Genomic DNA, 27,705 nt, shown 5'->3' on the forward strand with positions numbered 1-27,705 from the left:
GTAATGAATATAAGATATATGACATCCTCATGTGTATTGTGTTTGTCAACATCTTGTAATGCTCTCCTGTTATCCGTCGACCTTCTGTGTCTGTCGACATCCTGTTATCCATCTACCTTTTGTTGAAACCTAAGCTAACGTCCTGTTATCTGTTGTCCTTCTGTTAAGTTGCAACTTAAGCTAAAACACCCCAGTGGGGGAAAGACAGATAAAGCGAGAATTGGTTGAAACTGGCCAACTCAGCCAGCTCAGCATTTTCTAGCAAAAGGTGAAAAGTACACCATGAGGAAGACCTACGGCCTTCCTCCCAGAGACCCCTGCCCACAATTCTTGGAGGAATTTGCGCAAGTGCGAAGGACTGATAAGCTAATTAACATACAAAGCGAGAGTAGGTGGGGTTAGGTAATGCATATGTATAGGCATTAATGGCATATTCATTGTTTTATTGTATATATATAAGATACTCTAGACATGCACGTTAGGCGGAAGGATCCCCCGTGCATCCAGCGCTGCCAATAAAGGATACTTAGTCACTAAGAAATTTTGACTTCATTCTTTAAATCACTCAGCACATGTGCACCTCAGGCCTCTGTGCCCTCTGGTGCAGCTGAGCTGGGAGGGAAAGCGGCAGGTAGGGGAAGAATGAGAGCAACAGGTGAGAAAGGTTCAGGAGCCAGGGGGTTGTACAGTGAAGCCCTGGGGAAAGCACACTCAGGGGGAGGCTCTGCGCGATGAATAAGCGCTGGTAACACCGCCGGGCGCAGTGGCCACCCCGGGAGGCGGCGCGGCAGCCATGAGACAGCCCGGTGACCCGATCGCCCCTGCGCCACGCTCAAGATGGCGGCCGCCACCACCTCAACCCCGCCACACTCCTCTTACTTTCGATTGGCCAGGCGGGCTATCAGTCTGTGATGCTAGCCAATCAGCCTGCCCGCTGCGGCGCGAAGGCGGTGCTGCGGCCTGGCCGCGGTGGCGAGTGCTCTCCGCCTGTGGCAAGCGGCGAGGCGCGGAATGAGCCGCCTGGGCCCGAGTCTGAGCGCGCGGCCCTTCCTGCGTGGGCCCTGGGCGGCGCCGCGGGGGCTGCGCCGCGTCTCGGTGGCGGGCGGCCTGTGCCAGGGCCCGGCGGGCTCCGGCAGCGCCCCGGCGGCGGGCATGGAGGAGCTGCTGAGCCGCTCCGTACCGCCGCTGCCGCCCTACGAGACCAAGGAGAAGGCGCCGCCTCCGGCGGAGCTGCGCAGCGCGGAGTTCGTGCGGTACTACCGCGCCCTGGAGGCCGGGCCGCCCCGGGCCGAGCTCCTTACCCGCTTGGCCCGCGACTTCGGCGTGGACCATGGCCGGGTGGCAGAGTTCAGCGCCAAGGTGCTGCAGGCCCGGGAGCAGCAGAGGGAGCTGGGGGCCCTGCTGCAGGCCGAGGACCGGCTCCGCTACTACCTCAGCCCCCAGTACCGGGGTCTCTTCCAGCACCTGGGCCGCCTGGAGGGCGGGCTGCGCTTCCTGGTGGAGCTGAGGGGCGACCTGGTGGAGGGGCTGGCCTCCAAGGCGGTGGACGGGCCTCATGTCAAGGTGAGGGCTGGGCTGGGTGTGGGTGGCCTTGAAAGGGAGTTGGGGATGTGGGCTTGGGGCTTCCTACTCATGGCGCTACTCCTGGGGTGTCCATGGTGGGCTGGAAAGTGTCCTGTAAGCCTCATTCACTGTTGGGGTTCCTGTGGTGTTACACGAATGAACCCCATCCCACAGGCCATGGCAGCAGTGGGAGGTGGCTTTGCTGATGGCTCAGGGCAGGAGTGGCCTGTGGTGTGATGCCATGGGCTTTCCAAGGTCAAGTGACAGCTGGAGGCCCAGCTGTGGGACATGCAGCATGATGTGATGCTGCTTGTGCTGGGGCTTCCAAGCGGTCAGGAGCTCACTGCAGGAGCGGTATGTAGTGGTGTGGCTTCTGAGTCCAGTGTGGGCCAGAAGTGACGTAGCAGTCGTGTCATGCTGGTGATGAAGAATATCAACAGGAGGAAGGAGTTGCCATGGCTTAGCTCAGTGGTATGTAGAAAGGAGATGAGGCGGAACATCCCCATTCATGGCGCAGCGAGGAGGAAGTGTGGAGGACCGGATGGTGTGGGAGATGACTGGCAGGAGGTGCCCGGACTTCCCAGGAGGTGCCAGGACTTCCCAAAAGGCAATGAAGAAAGCAAGCTGGTCAGGTGTACATCCATAACTTATTTGTTGATACTCGGATCCAAATTAAGTTTAACAAGAATAGGGTGGTTTTGGTGTTAGTGCTGCCAGTTAACCGTGGTCATCACGTAACTGAAGTAGCATCAGCATTGTAAAGATTCCATATCCAGTTGGATGGTCTTAAGTAAAAAGAGACGAACTTTGCAAAATTAGCAGGATACAAATGTGTAAAGCAGCTGAATGTGCATGCATCAAATAATACAGTATGATGAGAAACATATTAAAGCTGTTTGAAAGTAGGAAAATATTGTCTGCAAAACTAAAACTTCAGTAAAAGGGCTGTCATAAGCATTCTGTTAAGTCTTCTCAAAATATTTTTACAAATGTTTGGGTTCGTCGTATGACTGGGTTTAGTTCTGTGTACCAGGTCTTGTAGTCTTTTTTGTGCTTGTTGTTCAGTTTTATTTTTCAAATGTGATATATTCTAAAAATGAGAGGTGGTCATAAATAGCATGTAAGCCAGGAAAGATTAAGCTAGAACTGGTTTGCGTTGGGTTTTGTTTGTGACTCTATTGGCTGTAAGAATACTCTGGATACTGCTTCTTTGTAGTTTGGAGTTTCATTTAGGTTGTTCTCATCTGTTTTCCACAGGAACCAAGACCTAGAACTATGTGCTAGTCCAGTGTTCTTGCTGGCATGTCTGGGAAGGGTATTATATGTTGCTTCTGAAATAAGTGTCTTGCTTGGCCTTTAAAATCTAATTGCTTCTATTGCAAATAAGTGTCAGAATAACTATGAGCACCCAAAGGAATGCTCAACCTACAGGAAATCTTGACAGTTTCTGCAATGGAGCCGGTTACTAGCTGGTGCAAGTAGTTTGAGAGGAAGTTCTATGAGGGCGTGTGTATTTAATTTGATACTTTAAGCTGTAGGTGTTGAGATACTGTATTACCTGTTCTGAGGCTAAATGTCAAGAACAGAGAAAACTGTATGGTAGAATATTCAGGCTACAGATTTGGTGGTGAGAGGGGTTGTTAAAGGTTTGGGGTTTTTTTTCTTTTTTTTTTAAAAAAATGATCTTGAGTAGAAAACTGTTCTTGTGATACAGTGTGTATTTTGGGATCTTGTAGTGAACCATTTCAGAATTGTTCTTCACTGGTTTCCCTAACTGCAGGAAAGAGATGAAAAAAAAGTATAGAAAAGTTCTGGAATTTGGAATGGATGTTAACATGTCAGGTTTCACTGTTAACATATGATGAATTCTTGTCTCCTGACTTTCTTATGGTATTATTTTAAAACAAGAAGATGCAAATTACCTGATGATTGTTTCTCCATTGGTTTCACTGTTTCCAAATCATTAACAAAATAGATGATGCACTGCAAACTGGTGCAGTATTGTCTTCTGTTATTCCCAAGTATATACATCTTCATAATGCCCTCAGTTGTCTCTCTTAAATCACCTCTTAAATTGAATTGATGTTTGTAGTAAAGGAAGAAAGGCAAATGCTTAACTTTGATTTTATGTACTGTGAGACATGTGCCTAGCTGCACTGTGCTCCAAAATGTGTCTCATTATTAGACTTGTGAAAGATTCTGAACACTGAAGTCACTGGACTATTTTAGCAGTGTCCATTAAATCAGAAGTCATAGTGCCCTAGCTGTCAGGATCCAGTGTAAGGCAAATTGGATTGAAAAAGCTGACTTAAAAGAAATGGAGAAGAATGGTGACTACCTTATTGGAAGAATTCCATAGATCTTGAACATAGATCCTGAACAATGTATTAGAAATACTTAAAATGACAGATCGTGCAGAAAGAAGGAACATGCTACAAATAAGGTTTAGTTTATATTTAAGTTTGTTTTAGAAGGCAGAATCGTTGCCTAGAGCAAGACAGAAAAATTACGGGTTTTCTCAGTGACAAGTTCTTACGACACAGTAAATGTCTTTCTATGAACATGTGACAGATGATGGATACTCTTGATCCAAGTTTCTTGGTAATGAAATGGCAAAAATTTAGTGGTAAAATGTATTTTTTAAGCTATACAGCCTTTTTTTTTCCTTTTTTTTTTTCTTCAGAGTCCACCAAAAATATTTGCAGGATATATGGTGAAGAGAATTTTTTCTTTGTAATCTATCTTGGGGTGGATTTTCTTTTCTATTAAATATAAATATATGAATCAATTATTACTGTTGTAAGCCTCATGGTTAATGTTAAGATGACCATTTCAGAAAAACAGTACTGACACATAATACATTGTTTAACCAGTTAAATTACATTAAAGCTGGGCCTAATTCTTTTTCATGATGCTGTTTGAATTTTTTTCCCCTCATGTTCTTTTTATGTGTTCTGTTCCTTCCTTCCACTAAAGGACACACACATTTTCCACTGTCTTATAAACAAATTGACTTTCTGATGAGCCCTTGCAATGCACAGAGTGAAATTGTTGAAAATGTGTTTCCTAAGTGTAGTTCTTCCTCTTACTGTTCAGAACCTTCTCACCTGCAATACTACTTCTGTGCCAGCATTTCCCTCTTGATATTTTTTATATTTTGCTTGCTTACTCGATTTCAACATTTGAAATATGAGCTCTGGTGAGAATTTCACAACTTTATTATTATTTCAGGTAGCAAATCACTCAACTATTGCTTTTAAAATATTCTTCATCTTTCCATATGATTTAGAAAAATCAGTGGAAGGTTCATATTGCTGGCAAGTTTGTGAAAAAGATAGCATTTTTGTCAAATTGATTTATACATAAATCTGCTTCCATAATTAAGCAGTTGTTGGAGTATATCTGTAAACTTGTTGTTCTTGTACTGGTCTACTAGAAAAAGAAATACTGTAATTGTTTTGGGTGTCTTTTGCCCCATAGTAGCAGCTCCTAAATGCAGCAAGGACCTAAAGTTGGACTTTCCCTTGAGTTCTTTTTTTTTTTTTTTTTTTTTTTTTTCTTCCTTAAAGCTTTCTTACAAATTTGAGCACTGACCTTCCTGTAATCAGGGAAAATGGTTTTCAGTTTTAATAGAGAAATTGAAAATGGTAAAACAGTCTTCAAGGGAGAATATTTTGTGTAAGCTCTGCTTGGCTTTTTGGGGAGGGGAAATACTTGTGATAGATGTCTTACATACATGAATCCACAGAAGGATGTATTTATTTCACCCAGTTGTACTGCCTTGAAAGAATTGTGGTCTGGTTGATGAGGATTCATCAATGGATTAGAATAGCTGTTTACTCAAGTGAAACAGTGGCTATATGGAGAATCTGAATGTTGAAACAGTTTGCTTTAAAGATCTAAGAAGCCCTTAACTAGAGAAACAAATGAAAGTTAAAAGTTTTTCTCTGAAAAAAAATGTTTGATATTAACGTATCAAAAGTCTTGTATAGCCATTTCATTATTGTAGATTTGATTTAAATGCTAACATACATAAAGACAAATGTGCAACAAGAATTTTATAACTTCTGTCTATTTTAGTCTGCACTGCCAAGTAAATGTGGAAATAAAATTAAATGGATCTTTGTGATGCTGGAGGAAAATTACAGAATGCATTATATGGCTTATTGGGATTTTGGTTTTGCCCAAATTGTCTAAAATGTTTCTTAAGACAGTCCTTAGTTTCTACTTTGCATTTTGAAAGACCTATTAAAACGAGGATTACCCGCTGCTGCATTCTAAACATAAAATACTTTCCTATTTCCTCAAAATGTATCGACACAGAAGCCGCTTGGACTGTTGGATAGTGGTTGATAAAGCATTTCTATTTTGTGTTTGTTCAATAGAATACAGTAAAATAACTTATACAGGTGATTAAGTCACTTGAAAATGCTTGTGCACGCTTTACTCATCTAAATGAGCAAAAAAAGGCGGGGGGGGGGGGAATAAAAAATATTATTTCTAGGAATAAGACATCAAACAACATAAAACACAAATGCCAGGGAAGTTTTCAGCACTACCATTACCACTAAAGTAATTACTATTAGCAATAAAAAAAGCAGAAAAACAATTCCCTTTTATGTGTGTCACACTATTGAATCCCATTTTGCTGATGGGAATATTTTTCAGTATCTTACCAGGGGTATTCTGTATATAAATTATTTGAAGCTAATTTGTAAAAAAAAATATAAAGACACCTTTAAACACTCAGCAGTATCAGAGTAGATCTGTAAGTCAGTATGCTTATATGATGAAGCATATTGAGTTAAATACTTCAAACATTCCACAGCTATGGAAAAACTCGACTCTTGTGAGGCTGGCAGAGTACTTTTCCTGTAGCCCTGTCAGGTACCTAACCAGCAACTAACAATAACTGTGCCATCTGTTTGATATGTGTGGAGTGTTAGTTACTGCTGTTTTGTATTATGTTTGTCTGTAAATATCTGCATATAAATTTTGTTTGTAAAGGGTATTTTATTTTTTAGTAATTTGAGAGGGAAATTTGAATAGTTCTTTCATCAGAGAGGCAGTTTTTTTCTTAATAAAAGAAATTAATTTACGTTTTTCATAAGAGTTTTACCATTTGTTGCCCCATAAATAGGGACCTGGTGTGAAGATTAAAAAGCCTGTAATTTTCTGTCTTGTAGCAAGAACACAGAATGAAGAAAAATAAAAATAATCACAGTTTATTATAGTAAGGTAATAGAAACTTAAGTATAGCTGGTAATATTAAATACTAGTCTGAGTATGTCTTGTTGCTCAAATTTAAAATCAGGATGCTGAATAATAAATTGTTTTTTGTCTTTTTATTGAAATGTTGAAGATGTAATTTCATGACTAGAAAGCCCTCTGAAATGAAAATAAGAATTTACTTACCGCTAAATTTATACAATAAGGCAACTTAACTTGAGACTGTCATCATTGTAGTCAAGCCTTTCAGAAACTTAGCATATACTATGATATCAAACAACTCAGAATTTTGCTCAGATGACTTGAATTAAACACAGTTTTGGATAGTATAAAGTATGTTACATCTTTCTGCACTAAGATGTTTAGTCAACATACACAGTTGCAGTTGGACTACGGATCATTGTAGGTCCCTTCCAACTGGAACTATTCTAATTCTTTGGTCTGCATGCCACTGGGTTGTTTTATAAAGCATTATTATATACAGCCGACAGATTATTTGAATTGAGTTGTAATTCCCCATAAACAATATTCCTTTCTTCCAGAATCATTGCTGAAAACACATCTACTTCACTTTCTTCTTTGGATAGAATTGCATTGCTTTTATATAGCTGTATCTTGAACCAAAAGTAGCTCTAGAATGTGTTCTGCATCTTGAAAAGTAGCCTTTGGTTCAGTTGGCCATCAGTATGTCCCATTGTATGAAGCATGCTTGCTAAACCTGTAGGTGCTTTAGAGAAGCAAAATGCATGATTCCTATGTTCGCCACTTTTACCAGTTTCTGTGTAGTGTAACTGGCTTTCTCCCAAGTCACTCATTGCCATCTGAGCCATGTACTGCCAATAGATGCAGAGCAGTGTGTGCAAAATAATGACTAGCAGGAGTGCAGCCATCGGCAGTTTTTCCTCCTAGCTGCTAGACTGCAGCTCGAAGTGGTGCTCCACAAAGCAGATGGTTGACAAGAGAGCTATAGGAATCTGTTACTTTGACCCCAGATCTGACAACGCTAACTTAGTTTTTTGGTTTACAGCGTGCGCGTACAAAAGTAAACAAACCAAACAATCCTGAAATACCTGGAGACTTTTGCTACACCAAGGGGTATTTGACCAAAATGAGTTATCGTTATTTTCTAAAAGCTTTAGAGCTGTGCAGAAACAAGTATTTACAAGGGAAGTACCTTAAAGCCAGAATAAACAAAACAATCGGAATATACTTGTTTAGGACAATTATACCTTTGCAGTTCAAGAGGAAAAATGTGTTGAGGGTGGGGGAAAGATGACAGACAAATCTGTATGAGAGAGTACTTGAATTAAAATTCAGCTTCTCTCAATAAAACTGTTGCTGATGCAAGCCTTTTTGAGGTTGAAGGCCGGTACCTGCTCGGTTGTACTGCCCAGGAGTTGCAATTCCTTCATGTCTTAGCTGTGCCAGAAAGAGCCTCTTTTGGTAGATGCTGTTTTGCAGACAATTCTGGGCTCTTCGATACGGCTTGTTTTACCTGCTGCTTTCTTTTTAACCCACTAGCCCAGAAGCATCAGCAAAACAAGTTTTGCCCGTATAGATTACAGCTACTCTAAATGCAGCTGAGTGATGCTGAATTGCATCAAGTGTTGAGGTGCCCTGAGCTGACAGTAATTATGCATTTTTTACAGTAATGTCATATTATAGAAATTGTCTGCTCTTTTGAGATAGTAAGGCAGCACAGGTTTAACATGTGTCCGGTAACCTCCCCAAACCATCAGATTTGCTATAAATGTGTAATAGATTCATTTATTAGGCAGGGGAGGGTATACTGCATGTGTCCCTCTTAACTCTCCTAGCAGCAAAGTTTTGACTTAGCTAATCTGGTCCATATAAACGTCATCTGTTTTGTTGCCTCCTCCCCCTTTCCCTGCTACTGTTGTATAGGATAGTGTCACCTTGAAACAGAGAAGGCAGGGCATTTTAGTCAAAGCGCTGGTGAAAAATTATGAAGACTGTCCATTGCCAGGGTGGATTTTGTTCAGTTTGATCCCTCATTTCTCAGCTCTTCATTGGTACTTGTTGCAGATAGTCATGTATGTGTATTTTTTTTCCAGAGTTTTCTTTATATGCTGGTGCCGTGCAGTGTTGTGGCTTCCATTGTTTTCCAGTGCAGATTGCTTATCCTATAAATGTACTTAAGGTGATTTTTTTTTTTAATTTATTATTGCAGTTTCATATTCATTTAGCAGCTTTTTTTACTAGCATATGCAGGCTTTGTTCGGCCTTGTAGTACAAGTGCAGGTGGAAGTACAATTTGGCAGATGACTTTTAGCAGCACAGTTTATTATATAACTGAACAAGGCCCCTACTGAGAAAGACCAATAAAAAACTAATTTACAAATCTTGGGAGAGTTGACCTCATGGAAGAGTTCATGGATACTCCCTCTATTTGGAACAATGCAATCAATTTTCTATTTGAAGTATATGTCAATTTATGCTTCAATGAGTAAGCTTTTATTTTCTTAAATATTGGAGGATGCTACTGAAGGAAGTACAGAAAGATAGCATAACATTTTCATGCATGATAGAATTGTTCTATGCAGATGAATGGCGGTTTTCTTCTAGATCATTCCTATAGTAGTATTATTTCTGCATAAACAAAGATTGATGCCAGACAAAAGCCTATGTATTTCACTAACACAGCTTTGTAAGTTGTTGTGGTTTCACACTGACTGCCAACCAAGCACCACGCAGCTTCTCGCTCACTCCCCCCTCGCCCAGAGGGATGGGAGGAGAATCGGAAAGGAATGTAAAACACAAGGGTTGAGATAAGAACAATTTAATAGGTAAAGCAAAAGCTGCACTTGCAAGCAAAGCAAGGAATTCATTCACTGCTTCCCATGGGCAGGCAGGTGTTCAGCCATCCCCAGGAAAGCCAGGCTCCATCACGTGTAATGGTTATTCAGGAAGACAAATGCCATAATGCCAGATGTTCTCACCTTCCTTCTTCTTCCCCCCAGTTTATATACCCAGCATGATGTCATATGGTATGGAATATGCCTTTGGCTAGTGTGGGTCAGCTGTCCTGGCTGTGTCCCCTCCCAAAGTCCTGTGCCCCTCCAGCCTTCTCGCTGGCAGGACCTGAGAAATGGAAAAGTTCTTGGCTTAGTATCAACATCACCCCATAACAACTAAGAACATCAGTGTCCTGTCAGTGCTGTTCTCACACCAAATCCAAAACATTGCACTGCACTAGCTACTAAGAAGAAAATTAGCTCTATCCCAGCTGAAACCAGGACATAAGTGTAGAAGGGGTGGGTAGGACAAAGGGGAACTGAAGGAAAATTTGACTCTGCACTTCAGGTATGGAAAAGAGCCAGGATTTGTTATGAATTTACCTTGCAAACTCCGTGATTGTGGTCATTACCATCAACTTCACTCTAGGAGTTTTTAGGGGAGGAGTTAATTCTGAGTTTGGGTTGGTCCATGTAGATTGAAGTATCTGATCACAGTCAGGGTTTGAATATTTTATTTTTTCTGGTATGTTAAATTAAACAATAGAACTGTCCTTTTTTCAGTCTTGGAATACTTGTATCGGTTTCTTTGGCCCACAGGAACCTTCTTTGATGCTCGTCTCTTAACAAGTGCCTCTACAATTTTAATCTTTTTTAGGTTGTAACAGGAAATATTTTTGCTTTTTTATGGAAGTGTCGAGACTGTATCAGAGCTTTGGAAAGATGTTTGAAGTAGTTAAGTGTTTTCTGGATAGGTTTATTTTTTTTCCTTCTGCTGTTTTGCTTAAATGTAGCAAGCTGAAATACTTTGTAGCATAATTTTTGTCTATTTCATGGGCAGCAGTGTCTGTTTCATAAAGGTCTGAAGAGGGTGAAGAGGTTTTGTTTTTAAATAAATGGTTATTTTGTTAGTTTCAGGTAAGCCTGCATTTCTGATGAGGCTGTTGGTAAGTTGGTGCTGGTATCACAGGGTGTCCTGTATATAAAGCAAAAGTAAGAAAGAAAAATAAGCTCTAGAATCTCTTTAAGGGATATTCATGCTGCACTGAGTTCAAGAATACTTTCTAAACTCAACTTTAGACAGGAAAATCTTTAATAATATAGCCAGCAGGAAATTAGTAGGTGATATAAAATTCATTATTATGATGAATGTTTCTGAAAGTATTTGATATTACAGTTGGCTTTAATTCTGTCGTACTATTCCAAATTTGTTGTGATTCTTGAGTTCTGTAGTCTTATGTTGCTGCTTTTGTTTGTCTTGCTCTAAAATTTTCATACTTATAGAGAAGAAAAATTCTGTAAAGATAATGGTTTTATCTGCATCCTGTTGAAAGATACTAATTTTCTAATTTATCATCCTGAGTGGGCACGTGCAGCTCCTGTGCTGAGTTGAACAATCCATGCTAAAGTCCAAACTGAAGCATTTTTTGTAGTTTACTGATGCCTAAATGTGCCTGTATGTGTTCCAGTCACCTCCAGTAGATATGTTACGTACCTTGGAGATCTGTCAGAAGTAGAAAGTTCCATTTGTTAGTCATGGTGCAGACAGTGCAGGAGTAAATTTCTATTCTGTATCTTTCTCATAAAGGGAGATGGAAAAAATATTTACTAAAGTATAGATGACTTTCTTATATTAATAAACCAGTACTAATAGTCAGCATGAACTGCTGAACACTGAGAAGAGACTCAGATGTAGAAAATTATAGTAAAATTCAAGTCCTTATTTTCATCAAATTTCCCATGATTTTTTTTTCTGAGATTTAAATCTGAGCATCCCTGCAACTGCAGCCTTATTGTCAGGGCTGCTTGAATACTTCTACTTACTGTCTGCTTTTAATCTGCATTGTTTTGTGTTATCTTCCATTTCATTGTCTGCAGTTTACTATAGACAGTGTCTTTAAACATTTTCATCGTTTTAGTCTAGTGTGAGGAAAGCTGAGTTATTATGTGGTTAATCTTCTCAAGCATATGCATTAATTTCCTTGAACTTTCTTGTTTTGTAGTTTGAAATAATCAAGGTTATATTTACTCACATTGGTATGTTCTACCTAGTTTATTTAGCAGATAAGTCCATCTTTCTTCTGTTTGCAGGAAATGAATGGAGTTCTAAAGAACATGCTTTCAGAGTGGTTCTCAACAGGATTCCTGAACTTGGAAAGGGTCACTTGGCAATCACCTTGTGAAGTACTCCAGAAAATTAGTGAGTAAGTGCTAAAAGTTGCTAATGCTCATTGATGAAAAGGTGATGAAATGCTTTGGGCTGCAGAGATTGACTATTTTCAAGATACTGCTTTTCAATATTGAACCATAGGGAAAGTATAATTAAGGAATAGTTGTATTTAACACTCTAAAGAGCATGATTTTAAAACCTGAATTAAATAAACGGTGAAAGAGATCATTTGTCTCATAATTTGATCCTTTAGTACACATACTGCACTTGTAGACTGCTGTCTTTTCTTACAACCTTAGTTATTCTTCCCACATTCCCAGAGGTGCTGCTGTCACTTCTACAAACCCAGATTTTTGCAGCAGTGCCTTTTGGCACTCCCTTTCCTCCCACAGGTGCTGCTGTCACTGCTGCCTCCATCACCACTGCCACCACCTTCTCCCCTCAGTCTACACTGTGTTGTGTCTGTAGAGAATCAATATTTAAGTCTGAGGCAGCATGGGGTGCCTAAACCTCAAGAATGTGTTTTACTTCTAATTTAGTTAGGCTTCCCTTCCTGGCTGGAACTAGTGAGGTGCACAGAATCAATTGTAAGCTATAGGTGAAGAGAGGACCCTGTTTTCTAGAAACGTTCCTTAAAATCTACATTTATTTCTGAACTTCTGTCAAATATTCAGAGTTGTAGTGATGAAGATGACTGGCTCAAAGTTATGTTGTGTGGCCTTTTGTTATATAAAAAGCTTGAAGAAAAATGAATCTCTGAAGAGTTCTGAAAGTACATGACAAATGTTGATGAGGCAAGAAAAGAGATCTCATACAAGCTAAATTTTCAAGATAGAAATAATTAGTAATATTTAATCTTAAAGGTATTTGGCAAACACTGGACTTTCAGTATGTAATAGGGAAAAAATATTTTGAATGATTCGTTGAAGACATGACTGTGGGAGTGCTAAGAGACTACTTTGTAGCTTGGGAAAACTAATTCCTTAGAGGTGTGTTCACACACTGAATGAAAGTCATCTCAGTCGGATATTGAGCAGAAACTGCAAGTGAAATCTCAGAATGTAATAAGCATATCCCAAAGAAAACTAGAGAGAGCAGGTGTGCAATATGCCTTTGCCACAGTTTGCTGAGGAATTTTAGTTTTTTCACTTACAGCCCGATTCTCCTTTTTTGATTGGAGAGTTTTGCACTGACATCAATGGGAAGAGTACTGAGCTTGTTTGTAGGATTGGCAGTTGACCTCTTTCTAAATAAAAAAAAATCATAATTATACTTTTTTTTTATGTTCTTATTGAGTTCTGAAGCTGTGCATCCTGTTAGAAACTGGATGGATATGAAACGTCGAGTTGGGTCATACAGAAGATGCTACTTTTTTTCTCACTGTGCAATCCCAGGAGAACCATTGATAGTCTTGCATGTTGCACTAACCAGTGATATCTCCAGCAACATCCAGGTACAGTCACTGATGCCTTCAGTTCACAGCAAAGTGCTCAAATTGGAAAAAAAAATTCTTTTAAAACCTGTAATTCTTTATAATTTGGGAGTATTTGTTTTTGTTTCATTTTTTTTAAAAGATGAAAGATTTGGCATTTAAAAATTACAGGGATATTCTCTCTATCTCTGTGTTATGTAAGTTGAGATTTTGAGGTTTTGCTTAAGTGCAAGAAGAATAAAAAAAGAGAAATACATAAGAAAAGATAGCAAAAGAGATTAAAAGTTCAAAGCAGTTGTGATTACTTCTGAAAGTTTTACAGTTGTTCCCTGCACTTGTTAATGGATAAGCAGCTCTTCTTTCTACTTTTTTATTAGATTTGCGGTTTTTCTCACAGAGGATAACAAATAAAACAGTGGGGAAAAGTGTTAACACATTTGAAAGTCAAAAAGAAAGGCCCCCCACCCCGATAGTGAGGTTAATATCTACTACTAATATTTTTTAGTTCTTATTTTCCCAGGCCATAGTGAAAGAAGTGCCGCCTTTAGAAACGGAAGATACAGACAAAATTACAACAGCAATTTTCTACTCAATCAGTTTGACTCAGCAGGGACTGCAAGGTGTGGAACTTGGGACTTACCTCATTAAGCGGGTTGTAAAAGAGCTGCAGGTAGGTGTGGTGGGGGGTACCTAAGATGCTGCTTGACCAATGGTCCCCTCTTACGTTGCTGTTTACGTTTCCATTTTGTGTCATGGCTCAAGGCAAGGAGCTGCTAGGTCTTGCCCTACAGGTATAGCTTCTTAGCAGGTGTCTGCCAGGTGTAGATACTGTTACATAGTTAACATATATAACATAATAAATTACCGTGTGAAATATTTGTGCTTGCCTAATTGTGTGCATAGGTTGCCTAAAAGTCAAATTAGTACATTTCTGTTGAAAGTAGCTTTAATGGAGCTGTATTTTGCAATGTAGTGTATTAATATGATTCACTACTGTCTCTCAGTTGAGTGGGTGGAGCCTGTTAACAGGCTCTCTACCAGGCCTCTGATCAACGTTTTCTCTTCAATGGACCTGACTGTTCCTTTTTCAAAATCTTACAGCTGTTCCAGTAACAAAAATAATTCCTGTACATTAATTAATTAGTTTTCTTGTTTGTTATGTTGAGTTGCCACTGATTATGCAGTTTGCATGCTTGCCTTAAGTATGTCTATTTAAAAAAAAAAGGGAGGGGAGAGAAATTTATTTGCCCAGACATTTCTTGCAGTGTAGTAAGTAAAGAAAATGTCTTTAACATTTGAAAGTCACAGGAATCGGTTACTGTATGCAAGTCAGTTCTGTGCATTTATATAATATCATTGCATGCTATGGGATTATTGCTAATAGTTTTAGGACTTCTTGTGGAACCTTCTTCCAAGCAACTGGAAAAAGTAATGAAAATTCATTATTTTACGTACAGAATGGTGTGAAAGAGACAGTTACATTTCTTTGTTGGGTACAGTATTGTATTAAGTAGTCTTTACTACTTAAATTATTAACACAGCTACCACTTAAAAGTAACTTGTGTCTATATTCAGTGTTTATATTCATTGTTCCAACATTTGGATCAGTAACGATGTCTAGAAAATTGTATGTGATTTAGAACTTTTATACAAATAACTTAAAAGTGGATGTACCAAACTTCTGCTACTACAAAATGATTGAGTAGTCAACTACTGAACCATAGCTTGCTGCCCTGAAGTATATTTTATTTTATTTTATTTTTATTTTTATTTGATATTTTGGCTGAATTTTGTTGCTTCTTGCTTTCAGAATGGCTTTTAGATTAATTGTTAGAAGTGCGGTAGTCCAGGTATAATTAGGCCATGCCATCTGTCTGATCTTGACTAAGGGGAAACTGGAATAAATTCATGCAGTTATCTGCTTTCACATCTGAGAAATAGTTTCTGGATAATTGAGTTGCTCTCATGAAATAACGCTATTGACAATGTATTTGTCTATCACTAATTGCTTACAACTCTAGAAAAGTTATGAATGAGTTATAAAGGAAAATAGACACGCTATACTTAGATAACCTACCTGCAAGATTTAAAATAGGATGTGTGCAACAGAAGGTGCTTTTTATTTATACTTATGTTGAAGTTTCTACATGTCAGTGTTATAAAATCCAGCCCTTCTTCAGTGTTCATCAACACATGATGAATAAGAAACACTTTGGCTGAGATACCTTTAAATACATTCTAATCATAAAATTATTGCTTCTAGTTTAAATAACTTAATATTCAAAGCTATTGAAAGCTAAGTGCTTTCCATACAATGCCAAAGATGGAGGTCTTCCTCCCTGCTTAAATTTCATACACTGCTTTAAGATGTTCGGGAAAATGTGCTGTTATTACTAAGGTTTTATATGGCAAATTGGACATGTACTTCGTTAACGATGAAGTTGTAGCAAAACTTGAACGGCCTGTGTATATTTATTTCTGTACGTTAAAGGTAGAATAACCTCCATGTATTGCCTCTACACCATGACTTCTTGATGTTAAACTTTGTAGGCGTACCACTGTAGGGCTAAAAAAGATACAATGGATAGTCCAGGATTATTTATCCATGATGGATCTGGTTCTCTAATAATTTATCTTCCACTCTTTGATGTGTTAATATATTTTTTCTCTTCTTACCACTCCTTCACGCTTTCTTTCTCCTCATTTCAAAGTGCTTTTCTTGATTTTGTTGTTTTGAATTCTGTAAGAACCGTCTCCCATTACGTATTTTACATCTGTGAAGTGACCCTAAATCATTATACTGTTGTTATCAGAATTACTTGATGTGCTCATGTAATACTTAATCAGCTTTTGTTATAAATGTTGTGATTCACCTCTCAGTGGAGAGAAGCCCTGTGTACTTCAGCTTCAAAATAAAGTATATACACTGTGAAATTTCTGTGAAGTTAGATTATTCAGGGCAAAGGCAGGGCGTGTGACTCTTGGCAGCCTGATTTACCTGTCTCCCAAAATTCTGGAAGTCCTACTTCAGTGCATTAATTGCACACATGTATTCTTTTTCTCTGTGGTCAGCTGTAAGCAAAGTGAAGGACTTTCCAAGGTTGTCTGTGTTCAGGTTGGACATAATTCTTTGGAGCAGCATTATAGTCACTTTAAAAGGGACAAATGGTATAGCGGTAGTGCTGAGTTGACTTGGTGACATCAGCTGAAACAATATAGCCTCAGCAAGAAAATCTTGGTTCAGAAATTACATCTCATTAAGCAAGCTTCCAGAAGCCTTTGTAAAAATAGATAGTTGGGTTCTCTGATGGGAAGAGGATTTTTTTTATATAACCTTTGCATGGCTTTCAATAAACAAATTTTTTTTTTAAGTGCTACTAAATCACCAAGTGTTCCAGGTTATATAAGTTGAGACTGTCTTTAATTTAACTGATAATAAAATGCTTTGGGAGGAGACCATTTGAAGGGTTGAGGATTTTGTTTTTCATTATATTTGAATTGTTGATGGTTAATACACTTTTTTTAACTTGCCATTTCTTTGAGGTATCTTTTGTGAACATCTGTTTGATCTGCAGAATGTTACTTGATTTCTATTTTCCCAAGGCACTACAAACTCTTAAAACTTTTCTCTAGTAAGAATCCTTTATCTGACTTTGCCTTAACTTAACCTCCTCTGACACTTCTACTTGTAAGTGCCATTATAACCTCAAAACTGAATTCTCAGCTGTCAGTCTTCATAAGGAAAACTCCAAATTGGACCTGTCATGAATGCATATTATTAGATCGGAAAAAGACATGCACTAAGTTAGAAATATGCTAATAACCACTCTTTCTTTTTCTACCACTGAAGCCTTTATTTGGTAAGGTTTTTAAAAACTGTTACTGAAACATTGATCTAGCAGGTATCTACACTACAAAGATATGTCTATAAATTCAGTTAGTACCAGATTCCTTAAAGTCTCATTAATAGACAATTAAGATAGAGCTTAATCTTGTAGAAATCTTGTTAATTTGCAAGAACTGGTCGTATACACTGCTAAACGTGAACGTATGTAGGGTAGCACTTCTCATCTTCAAAGGATGTCAAGTACAGATTCCCTCATGGAAGTATTTACTGCAAATGGGTTTTTATTAGGACTTTAGGAAAACTGCAGCAGTAGAGGCTCTGGTGAAGATTACAACCCTCAACGTTAAGCACTGTTTGAGGCACTGCATAGAAGTTAATGGCCCCTGCTTTTGAGTCTTTTGCTAATTTAAGCAGATGGAGGACGTATGAAGTTGAGTCACAGAAATGGGTCCTCAGTTTCATCTCTTTATATGTGCACAGTTAGCAGTTTGAATCCTTAATCTCTACCTAGACGTTATGATTTGGCATTTGCCACAGGTATTGTAATATAACTGGGAAAGGGGAGGGATATAATGGAGATCAGAATAGGACCTTAGGGATGTAGCTTGTGTTGCATACAAAGGGCATCCTGGGAGAAAGTGTGCTGCTCTGAATAGGAGGTTTTTCTTTTTTTTGGTAGGTGCTTGACAAAAATTTGCTACACAAATAATATAGAAGGGTTTTGTTATCTGAGCACATCCTGTTTGGGTTATTTTGGGTAAGCAGTGGGATGAATTCATTAGTCCACTGATACAACTTTGGTCCCAGTTCTCCCTATATGAATCTGAGAATAGGCTACCTCTGCGTTCTGTGTAGTCTCTTGGTTATATTAATGTATGTAAAGCAGGGAGCAGACAACAAAAATAATCTCTCGTATTTCTTAAATTTAAGCTTGGATTTTTCCTAGAAATGAATTGGATTTTGAAACAATTTCAGACAACTAGTAAGAAAACAACCCCCAAATTGGGTGCTGGAAAGTGAGCAAGCAGATGCATTTCTAGCAAGCTGGTAGGTGCTGGTGAATGTGTAGACAGATAGATCTCTCATTAGACAGACATTTAATTCATAATGTGTTTATAGCCACTCCAAATGGTCTGTAGCTCCACAGAAGGTACATCATAGCAATTCCGTCTGCAGATGACAGACACAGATAACTGTGGTGAAGCCTTTGAGAAAATTGCTTAGAATTTTATAGCCTGTGGCATTTGGGGGAGAAAACTGATAGCTACTATGTGGCTCAATAGAATGCTTAACAATTGGTGGCAGATTTTAGCTTTCTGGTTGGGCTGTTGATAATTGCTACCTTAATTTGATCTAGGTGACCTGGGGAGATCATAATTTCCAAAACAAGCTTTGCTTTCATTGATGAAAAATGTGACCTTGGACTACAGCTTTTAGAGTGCAAGACAGTTTTAAATGAGATACGGATAATAGGAGAAATCTGCACTCTTCTGCAATGAAAAAAAGCAAACTAAAAGATGACCAAAACCAGAAATCTACCCCAAAACAATATGAGCAGCTGGTTCTTAATGGTGTGTAGGTTTCTGACAAGCAAATAAACATTAATGGATCTCCACCAATAGCCTTAGAAACTAGCACATCAATTTAGCAACAGCATAACTGTGCACACTTCACTGCATCTATTTATTTTTCTACAAGAAATGACCGCCTCAGATGAGCTCCTAAGCTCAAGCATTTATCAGATATGTAGTAGACTGTACTGTAGCTTCAAAATGGGGCCCTATGTCTTATCTTCTATTAATAGAGTAGGAGCTGCTAAATTCTGTGGAATACTTTGGGTTGGGTTTGGTGAACAGGTCGCCTCAAAGTGAATGATAAACAAAGAGCAGTCAACATCACAAGGAAGCAAAGTATCAGTTTCTTATTTAGGAGCTTTGCAGTGGTTATTATTGGTACACAGATATGAGAAGTTGGCGTTCCTTCTCACTTCTGTCATCGTGGATGGTGCGTAGGTACCCTCTTGGCTTTGCAAGCTGGGAAATGAGATTGGAATTGTTACCCTATGGAAGCAATGGGCATGGCTCAGCTCCTGTGTGAAAAGCCCTATTGCATTAGCTCTGTTCAGTAGCAAAACAGTATTTTCAAATGCTGTACTTTCTTAGCAGAGGTGGTGCAGAAGATTTCCAGGCTTGACTTCATGGTAAGCAGCCTTTTGTCTTGGTCCAATCAGTTTTTCCTTTTACCTGAAAGAAGAGATCTGCTTCTCAAATTTCAACATTACCTTCCTTCTTCCCTTGTCAGGTTTTAACCCCAAATATCTGTGAAGAGTTCATGAAAGAGACCTAAGCAATATGTTCTCAAAGGCACTATCTCTTATGGAATGGTTAATATAGTTAGAAAAAAAGGAAAACCTTCAAGGAATGTTATCCCATTTTTGGCTCAAAAAGAAACACATCGAGGATTTTTCATTTGATATGTCATTGATTTGAAAACTTTTACCGATTTATTCCTATCTCTTGTGTTCTCTGTGTTACGGACTAAGGAGGAACTTTAAAGCTCAACAGGAATGAAGACATAGAGGAATGAAACCTCATTTTAAAATCCAGTCTCTTTTGGGGGGAGCTTGCTGCTGCTTAAGGATACTGACATGAAAAGGGTACTTCTCATTATAGATTACAGGTTTGTGTTTCTGTACGTTAAGGTTCGTTTGCAGGTCTGTCACGACCTAGGCAGTTGCTGAGTTGTCATCCATCATTATTGTGTGGACAGGCAGAAGGGTGCTGGGTCACTGAATCTTCAAAAGGGAGTTGTGGCCCTCCCTTCTGGGCAGAAATTCATCTAGTCACCGTAAGAGCTGACATGAAAAGGTCAAATTACTAGACAGCAGATTGTCTCAGCAGCTAAGTTACAGCTGGTCACAGTAGAGTCATCACTGGTCAGCTTTCAGAGTGCTGATGGAGAAATGAAGGTAGCAAGTGATGCTGCTTGTTACCATCTCGACAAAACTTGAACGCTCTCAGCTTTTTCTCCAGAAACAAATATCTTGAATTATTTTTCCAGTGGCCTTTAAAAATTTACGTCTGTGCCATCTTCCTCCCTCCTCCTTCTCCAGGAGATCTGTGGTTCTGTGCTAGTAGTGTTGTCTTTGGTGGGACCTAATGTTTAAGCGAAGTGTAGCTGGTAAGGGGGCATCTGAGTGTAACTCTCCTCCACAGTACTCATTAAGATCCTGCTGCTTTAAAGAAGTGGATTCCAGATGTGATGATTAGATATACTCCTTGATTGAGAAATCCTACAAGGAGACTGATGAAAGGTGACCAGAGGAAGATCTAGTGAATGCATTTTGTTCTGCATTCAAATTTCAAAGTTATTTTGAATTGATTTATGGATAGATAGTCTTTATATCCATTGGGATGTACTTAACGTGGGGAGGGAAAGATTTTTGTAGTCTGTAGAGTTGCTTTTTCTGTTTTCATTCTTGCCTTTTTTCTGCCTGCAAATATATATATATATATTTAAATTTCCTGTGGTCATTGCTCTGTTTTTCAACAGAAATGTTTCTAAAAAGACTGAACTGTCTACTCCAAGAAACGTTCTTTTAATTAAAACATATTTTCTATATTCATGCCTCTTGTAGCCATAGTCCACAGTAAGAGCACAATCCTAATAAACTGTTCTGTTTTATAAATGCTGTATTCTCTAAAATTGTACAGAGTTGCTAAGATACTGGCAGAAATTGTCTTCTACAGACATCTCTTATTTTTTTTTTTTATGAAATGCATATGTGATGAAACCTTATAGTTGTAGTTCACAGATCTTGTTACAGACTTCTGCTTCAGAATTACTCTTAAAAATAAAATATCATGTGCTTTAGCAGAGACTTGGAAAAGTCACAGGAGGTCAACACTTTACTAGTATTGCACTACCAGACCACGGTCAGTATAGCAGTTGGGAATATGATAGACAGGATCTCCTGGGCGTGCTTGTTGCAAAAATGGTTGTTTTGTTCAGTAAGATACAGAAAGGAATGCTTTTATAAAATTATTTGCTTTTTTCTTTATCCAGTCCTCTAAGGAGAGTGAATGTGGTGTTTTGTTGTAACTTGGTCTGCTTTTCTTATTCCTGTCGGGTCCTGAAAGGGGAATTCTTTGACTTATGTGATTGTGTTATAGTCAAAGAACTTCAGATAAGGGAAGGAGTGAGATTGTCCAGTTTATACCATTATAATTCACAGAACCGAAGAGGTGGTGGATTTGAGTTGGCTGGTGTATCGTAGTGCTGGAAGCCAGGAGAACAGCACTAAGCTATTTGGGAAGCTCTGTGTGGGAAGAAGAAAGATGTAAATAACTAGCTGAATATTATTCTGGCTATTGAAGTTATTGGAATTGGTGCTTGGCTCGAGTCTGTAGCGGAGGTATGCCATGCCCGTGTTCCCTGGCTTCTGCATCCCCACAAAACAGAACGCAGGTGGCAGCGTTTTGTGGACCGCAGCGGTACCTGAGGATACAACAGCGCAGGTGCAATTCAAACAACACAGCAGCATGCATGCCATTAACATTTGCTAGTATAAGGTAGCATCTGAGCAATGATGACTTTTTAATGGTTATCTCGGTAATACTCAAAAGTAGAAAAAATGCATTTTGTAGTCATTTAAAGACAATTTTCTGCTGACATTAAGATGCTTCTGTAAGGTTGATAAATGTCTTGGTTCTTACCACTTCTTCCTATATGAACAGTAATTAAAACAACACTGTGGTTGTTTCAGTTCAGCTCTGTCTTCCCTCTGTTCCTTGCCCCCCTCCTTCAGCAGAGGTGACTGATGTAATTTTTGTTAATTCCAAGTGACAGTAAGTTTAACAACCTTCTCTATTGTTCACAGTGGTGTGCCTCAAAATTAACATGGTTTTCCTTATGTATGTCTTGCTTTTTCCTTATGTATGTCTTGCTTTACGTGATTACATAGTTAATAGTTTTTACTCATAAATTAGTAGGAGTAGAGAATAAGTTCTGTTTTGTTAAAATAAGTATTGAACTGTGTGATTGATTTTTTTTTTTTACTGCAAGTATATATTTCTTATCTTGCTATATTATCAATGTATTTTATAGTTTGGGAATAGCATGAAAAGTAGTAGCCTGTATAAAGAACCTCTTTCGCAACTTCAGGAAATATCTTTCCACTAAAATCTAGAAATCGTACCTCTCCTGACTTTACAATAGAGTGAAATAATAACCTGCCCATGATTTAAAAACAGGTAGTTACCTATGAAAAATAATTGATATTTAAAAGGTTTTGAAAACTTCTATTTATTTTTTTTAAATTATTCCTTAGAATAACTTCTTTATGGCATGCACTCATATTTGTTTATTTCTGCCTATAAAATGATATACCAGAACTTAGTGTTGGTAAGTACTTTTATATAGATTATGTGTGTGGACTGTAACTCAGCGTTAAAATTTTTTCATGTTCCAAATGCTTTCTAGTCACTAACCTATTACTGGCAGGGTAAGGTGTGGTTTGGTTTGGTTTTTTTTTTTTTTTCTTTTGTCTGTGTGTATCGGTTAGTTCTTAGATTCCCTAGTCTTCGCTTGACATCGAGTAAAGGGTATCAGCTGTTCTTTCACTCAGACTTCTCGTTGTCAATCATGAAAAAACTCAGGATTTTTTTTCCTCTCCTTTTGTCTGCAGAAAGAACTTCCTCAGATAAAAGCTTTTTCTACTCTTTCACCTATCCCAGGATTCACAAAATGGCTTGTTGGTCTTCTCTCCTCACAAACGAAAGAACTGGAAAGAAATGAACTTTTTACAGAATCAGAAGGGCAAGAAATCTCTGAGATCACGGGAGACTCTACTACTGAAACACTAAAGAAAGTCTTGAATAACAATGAGTGGGTGAGATCAGAAAAATTAGTTAAAGTGCTCCATTCGCCACTTATGAGACTCTGTGCCTGGTATTTGTACGGAGAGAAGCATCGTGGCTATGCTCTTAACCCAGTAGCAAATTTTCATCTTCAGAATGGCTCTGTGATGTGGCGGATAAACTGGATGGCGGACACAAGCCCTCGGGGCATTGCTGCTTCTTGTGGCATGATGGTAAACTACCGGTATTTCTTAGAGGACACAGCCAGTAATAGTGCAGCATACCTGGGGACTAAACACATTAAAGCCTCAGAGCAGGTTCTTTCCTTGGTGTCTCAATTCCAGCAAAATAGCAAGCTTTAGTTAAATATTATGAAAACTAAGAAGTGTTCCTCACCTGTAAAGAGCTGTAATATGTTGCAGTGTCTATATTTAAATGAGAATGTCCCTTGTCAAACAAACTGACTCAGCACAGTATGATGCAAAGTTACCTAGGTTATCGGTTGTCTTCCTTATATTGCCATGTATTCAAAACTTGATTGGGTGTGATTGAGTCACTGCAAGTTACATTTGTGATTTGTCACGTCACAAAAAAAAACACATTTGATGAGTCGCTGTTACATGCAGATGGGTTGGAGGTGTGTATTAAAGGGTGAGTAAAATTATCTCAGTCAGTTACAACTCAGTGGTGACTTGAATGGTGACTTGTCATACCATTATTCTGTTGGTAATAAACCTATATAAACTGTGTCTTTGAAAGGAGCTGCACTTTGTCATAATACTACTGTAGATAGATCAGTACCAACGTACCTGGAAAGAAGTACTGAATGAAGGTAAATTTTTGGCCAAATATATTTGAAAAACTGTAATCTATGATTTTATTTCAATAATATCTGTCCTTTTCACCCTGAAAAACTCACCTAAAACCTCATGGTATTTTCCCGTTTCAAACCTACTAAAAATCTCCTTAAATCCTTACTTTGTTGGAGCATGGAAAAGCCTTGCATTAATGTTGTTGAAAAAGCAGGATTTCTCAGTGCAGCCGGTATGTAGTATTATATTTGCACCTTTGTCTGTTAAAATATAATGAGCAGGGAAGGAGAGGGGAATAAGAAAGACTGATAATTTGGGATCAGTTGAGAAGTTTCTAAATATATATATATATATATATTATACTTTAGTTCTGATAATGTTTTAATTTGATAAAAAGCTTTTTTAATAATGAGGCAGGTGTGACCTGTAAATCAATAAAATAAACTTTCTCAATAAATCATGTCTTGCGTATTTCAGCATGTACCTTTCTTCACTTAACAGCCCTCCTTGATAGCAGTATCACCGCAGCAGAAGGACCATTTTGACAGAATTTCATGCTGTTTTGTAATTTCTGATTTATTCCATGTCTGGTGAAATTCCAGTACTGTTTTCAAGAAAAGAATTATGCAGAGGAATTGAATGTGATAAAGATCCTGCTCATGTGTGAAAACAGAAGTGAAGAAAACTGTAAGTGTCCAATTAGTCGTACTCCTAGAATGAAATTGTGTAATTGGATACACTTTTTCAAATTCATTATTAGAAAAAAATCCCATCCTCCAAGCTGGTAACCTGTTACAGGAATTTATTATGCGTATCTTCCAAGCAGAGAAAAGCTTGTCTTAACTGCTGTTCATGGTAGATTTTGCAACAGTGATAGTCAAAGGAGAGAGTACATTCACTGCCTGTTACTTCCTTGAGAGCAAAGACATTTTTAAACAGTAGGTAGTCATCAGTGGCAGTGATGCCACGTTACCAGTGGCAACTCTTCTATGCCATGTTGCCTTCGTTATGTTTTTAACAATAGTTCTAAAAAATGCAACAGCTTTCTCACAAACTTATACATCAGCAATTAAAGTTAGTTTATTGACTTTGATAGGTATGATTTAAAAAAAAATAATCTGATCATCTTCTTGAAAGCAAGATGTGTCCGGCAATTTTTCAGTTGCCAAAACCACTAAAGAAAAGTTGAGTTCCCCTTGAATTGTGGTGGTGGTGGTCTGGTGCCAAATAGATAGATACATATATTTATAAGCCAAAATATAAGTTGATTTGGGCTTTATTTTTTTGCACTTTCTCTGGTTAGCATGCTAAATGTGTATAGTATAAAGAAATCTGAAGATTATTTGATTACACTTTCTTTATTTTCAACTGGGGAGCTAAGGACTAAGGATTAAATGCTCAGAGCATTGGAAACTTTCAGTGAGAGACTTTGAATGGGCAACTCCATCCTGGCCAACCTGAGGAAAAAAACTTTAGAGTAATTGTCAGTTTTTGCTTTTGGATCGGTAGTTACAGTAAGTATTCTGCACAACCACATGTATGTATAGTCTTTCTAGTACTTCATATGGAAGGTTTTAAAAATGAAGTCTGTGGTTCACCATCAAGAAATGCTGAAAGTTGATCACAGGTATTGAACAAATGCATGTCCAGAGGAGACTTCAGGCTGGAAAAGAGACGGGGGTTGAAGGCGGCTGCATGACTTGAGTCAAATGTATATAATCTTTTGGTTTAATACATCTTCTCCTGGCATGGCATTATTACATTAAGAACCTGGTTGCCACTTCTATTCCAAAACCCACCTTTTTAAGGCATTGTAATTCTGTTGAAGTTCCCTCTGAAGTTTTTTATGCAAGTTTTAGAGCTGGAATGTTAACATTAGGGAGTACGCTGTGTGTGTATATAGATACACATACATAAATATTTTTAGCACCCTGTGTGAAAAGGTTACTCAAAAGTAATTCTACGCTTCAGAATATGAGACTGAAGAAACTATTCACACATTGCTTTTTCTTTTCTGTGTAGCATGTGCATTTTGCTAGCCAGGTTTTTTCGGAGCCTTAGGGTGAACACATGCACTAAAGTGTATTGGTACAGAAATTTTCCCCATGAAAATTACCACAGGACACATTACTTCTGTTTTTAACAGTGATCAGAAGATGGCTTCATTCTCCTGTGGGTTTTCTAAGTTTTCTGAACTCCTTTAGAATTCAGGTTTCAAAGTGGAATTTAGCTGCTTCTGTATATATGTACAAGCCATTCTTGGCTGGGAGGAACAGAGGAGAACTCTGTTAGGTTAAGCTCTTCAAGTTTGAGGAAACTGGGTTACTCACTTCAAATGAAAGAATTGTGAAAATGCAGTGATTTTGAAAGATGTTTTTATTTTGGAACAGGAGGAGCTATGAGGGCAATTAAGTGCATCCACCTGCCCGTAGTTCAAGAAGTACTAAGACTCCTGCTTTAATTGCATCTGGAAATAGGACATAATCCTATATTCCTAACAACTGGTCTTGAAATATTATAATGAGTTTTTTCCTACTTGGGCCCCCAGACAAATGTATGAGAATTGGTTCAGTGGCATGAAATGGTAGTAGTTTATAAGGAAGAAAAAGCAAAGCTGCTAACACTTTGTTAACGCTTCAGTTATTTCCGTAGACGTCTGGCTTCTTATATCTAATACAGGCACTACGGATACTTAGATCTGACCTCAGCCTAAGAGAAGCAGGCATATCCCCCCCCCCCCCCTTTTTTTTTTATTTCTACCAATCTTAAAATCAGGAAGATAGATATTGCCATTTAGGCACGTTACACCAGCCTTAGTAGTTTCTCTCAAATTCAGATCTGTACCCTGTGGTTCCAGGACTGATTGCTCCGCTGCTAACTGATGTAGTTTAGCTGGCATGGCATGACCAGGTCTACCCCTTCTGCCTCACCTCATGCATATGCCACATGGATCTAGAAATTGAATTACCAGTCACTTCTGCATTGGCAGTCAATTTAATTTACTCATATTCACAGGGGCTGTTCTAAGGTGTTTGAGACGTGGGGCTGAGAAGCAGATTACGGACCAAGATGTAGCAGCATCTTGCTGGAGCTATTATGGATGGGTGCGTTTGTTATATGACATCTGTTCTCCATCAGAACCCTAGCACCTGCAGAGTTATTTCCTTTTTCAACAGTTGTTATGGTTTTGGTTATTGATTGTGTTTCGCTTTCTGAGGTCACTTCATCTGTTACATTGATAAGTTAGCAATGTGAGGCCAGAAATTCCTACAGTGAGTGCTGTACCAGAATCAGTACAAATTTAAGTGCAAAAGGATCATCTGAAGATGAAAGTGGGACAGTCTGTGCATAAAAGTCATCAGCTGTTAAGTGTTATTAGTTTTCTTTCATTGGTCACAGACTCTTAACTGTCCAGCAGTGCTTGGATTTTCCAACTTGCTACTAAAGAGTGATTTTAGCATGAACGAAGCTGAAGAGAAAAAAAAGCATATTCACCATCTGTACTACTTACTAGGACAATAACAATGTCGCTTGAGAGGGATCTTATTCTATCAAAGTGAGTCTTCACAGGTCAGAAGAGAGAAGTCCAGTTCCTTTTTCTCCCTCTCAGTGTGTAAAAATTGTTACACCATTTCTGAGGAGTGTGCCCGTAGTGTTTAAAGATGCGCAATGGCTTGTCTTTTAAAGAAGCTGAAATACTAAAAGTTCTCAAAGTCATTGCTTCCTGTTACTGTAGTAATGTGTCTCAAAAAACGTATTTTAAGATTAATTTAGAGTATGTAATACTGCACTATGTTTCACTTTGAAGTGCCGAGGCTG

At 38.5% G+C, this 27,705-nt stretch overlaps 1 protein-coding gene across 1 annotated transcript; it reads left to right on the plus strand.

The window, feature by feature from the left end:
* The first annotated feature begins 946 nt into the window (after positions 1-946).
* MLYCD (malonyl-CoA decarboxylase) lies at positions 947-23,657 on the plus strand. The gene is made up of 5 exons (XM_040614996.1): positions 947-1,563; positions 11,859-11,971; positions 13,234-13,390; positions 13,890-14,039; positions 22,903-23,657. Exons 1-5 carry the CDS (start codon positions 1,012-1,014, stop codon positions 23,434-23,436), a joined length of 1,506 nt encoding a protein of 501 aa, XP_040470930.1. The 5' UTR covers positions 947-1,011; the 3' UTR covers positions 23,437-23,657.
* The last annotated feature ends 4,048 nt before the right edge of the window (positions 23,658-27,705 follow it).

This window comes from Falco naumanni, chromosome 15 (assembly GCF_017639655.2).
Source record: "Falco naumanni isolate bFalNau1 chromosome 15, bFalNau1.pat, whole genome shotgun sequence".
NCBI lineage: Eukaryota > Metazoa > Chordata > Aves > Falconiformes > Falconidae > Falco > Falco naumanni.